This window comes from Limulus polyphemus, unplaced genomic scaffold, assembly GCF_000517525.1.
Source record: "Limulus polyphemus unplaced genomic scaffold, Limulus_polyphemus-2.1.2 Scaffold9330, whole genome shotgun sequence".
Lineage (NCBI taxonomy): Eukaryota > Metazoa > Arthropoda > Merostomata > Xiphosura > Limulidae > Limulus > Limulus polyphemus.
The window spans coordinates 20,166-22,660 of NW_013674940.1; the positions used below are offsets into that span (position 1 = coordinate 20,166).

Genomic DNA, 2,495 nt, shown 5'->3' on the forward strand with positions numbered 1-2,495 from the left:
GCAATTGTTACTTAGCCTCAGTACGTGTTTTATAGTTTGTTTGTTTTTTTAATATTCAGTTAGTTGTTTGGTCTTTTGTTATTTTATCAGTACCATGATGGTTTGTGGGAATATTCTTGTTATCACTGTTGAGAGGTTACTAACAATGAACTTAATTTTTGAATTAATTTGATACTTAATTTGCGAAAGTGTATGTTAGTTGGTTACTTGTTAACTTAATTTATTGTGGTTGTGGTCAATCACTACAATGTTGATTAATACGTAGCAGTAGACCCTTCATAATGGTTATGGTCAGCCTATAATTGGGTGATGGGTATGTAGCAGTAAACAGAAAGATATTTCAGATAGTTAGTTTGTTTGTTTTGAATTTCGCGCAAAGCTACACGAGGGCTATCTGCGCTAGCCGTCCCTAATTTAGCAGTGTAAGACTAGGGGGAAGGCAGCTAGTCATCACCACCCACCGCCAACTGTTGGGCTACTCTTTTACCAACGAATAGTGGGATTGACCGTAACTTTATAACGCCCCCACGGCTGAAAGGGCGATCATGTTTGGTGGGACGGGGATGCGAACCCTCGACCCGCAGATTGCGAGTCGAGCGTCCTAACCACCTGGCCATGCCGGGCCATTTCAGATAATTATGGCCAATCTCTACAATGGCGGTGGAGCAGGACAAGAAGAGCCTTCAGGTGTTTATGGTGAGACCCAGCATGTGAAATGGTGATAATGGTAGAATAACATGTAAAAAAATATCAAGTTATTAAATCATTTCAACACATAAAATCAACTATTTGTTGTAGTGTGTTCTATTTTACTAAATCAGCTATAGTCTCGATTATGGCACCCACAGCTAACGTCCAAAGTTTATAGTTAAATAAGTGGGTTTGAAACAAACGTCTATTGTAGCCTTTGCTGCGATTATCAGTAGATGCTTCATTCAGCTTTAATCTCGTTACTCAGGCCGTATAGACCTGGGTAGACTGCAAGCATTCATCTGGGACTACTTTCCGAGGTTCACTGCAGGAGGGCTGCTGAAACTAGCGGACCGGAAACAAGTTCAAAGAAGCCGCGATATAACGTAGCGCCCTCTCGTGAAACTTTTGGGGTGTGTAGAAAAATAGATATATAAAGGAAATTACTCTAGTTCGACTAAGCTAACATGGCTGACAGATGGTTTTGTGTTACAGAGAAACTTTTCATTAGTAGTTTCTTGTGTGTGTTTGTTTTCTTTGTGTGACCAGTGGGCGATTTGGTCGATTAGATTCAGGACATCATGTTTCAGGACTACAGTCAACGTCCGCTAAACGATCTTAGTAAGCAGGTAGTCTTTCCAGTAGAACTGCTGGTGACCCTAATGCGGAGAGATAATAACAGGGGTCATATAACTATACGATAGGGTTACAACGACATTTATTTTGTGTGACTATCGTCGCTTGCTTTGTACGATTAAAGATAACAAGTAAAAAAGTTACCTGTTTTTTGTACCCCAATACTGATGTATCCCCCCATAATTGTTCTTTAAACAATTACAGATCCAATTCCTGTTTTTGTTTCCTGGTATATTGTTCCTTCACTGATCAAATACATCAGCTGAAAAAAAAAAGGCTTTATATTAAACACAACCATATATATATATATGTATAATATATATATATATATATATCTGTATAATAGTACTGTCTGTTGTATTGGTATAGAGGCTCATCAGGCCCATGTGGGGTTACATACAAATTTTCAGTTTTGTATTTTGCTGTTTTTTTACCACTACGTCGCCCCTGTAGATGAATCTTCACCAAATTTGGCATGAAGGTGTGTTGGGTCTATATGGAGATACACATACAATTGCGGTTTCGCCTTTTGTGTTTTGCAGTTTTCATGGGCATCTTTTACAATTACATATATGGGAAGTAACTTTTTCATGTCCTTTTATTAATGATGAATTTATATAACTTCCGTCCAGGGGACGGGTACTCCAGCTAGTATGAATTAAATAACTATTTTTCTCTGTCACTACTAAAACCTTAGGATAACCAAAATGAGTTGTTTTGATATTAAACCTTTACATTTTTAGTAGAGGGTTGATTTTTTTTCTATATGAAATATTCAGACAAGGTTAAATCTTTCCTCGTGAACATTCACACCTATGGCAGGTGTTGATTCTTTCTCTGTGTAAAAGACTGATTATTTCCTCACGAATCTTCACACCTATAGAAGGAATTGATTCTTTCCTCGTGAACTTTCACACCTATGGCAGGTGTTGATTCTTTCTCTGTGTAAAAGACTGATTATTTCCTCACGAATCTTCACACCTATAGAAGGAATTGATTCTTTCCTCGTGAACTTTCACACCTATAGCAGGTGTTGAATCTTTCTCTGTGTAAAAGACTGATTATTTCCTCACGAATCTTCACACCTATAGAAGGAATTGATTCTTTTCTCGTGAACTTTCACACCTATGGCAGGTGTTGAATCTTTCTCTGTGTAAAAGACTGATTAT

General features: G+C 37.8%; 1 protein-coding gene across 1 annotated transcript in view; it reads left to right on the top strand.

Annotated features, from left to right (window-relative positions):
- Positions 1-654: 654 nt before the first annotated feature.
- Positions 655-2,495, top strand: part of LOC106475874 — a 3,960-nt gene continuing 2,119 nt past the window's right edge. The window contains exon 1 of the mRNA XM_013936549.1: positions 655-696. Coding sequence (XP_013792003.1) covers positions 655-696 — 42 coding nt within the window. The remainder of the gene's footprint in view (positions 697-2,495) is intronic.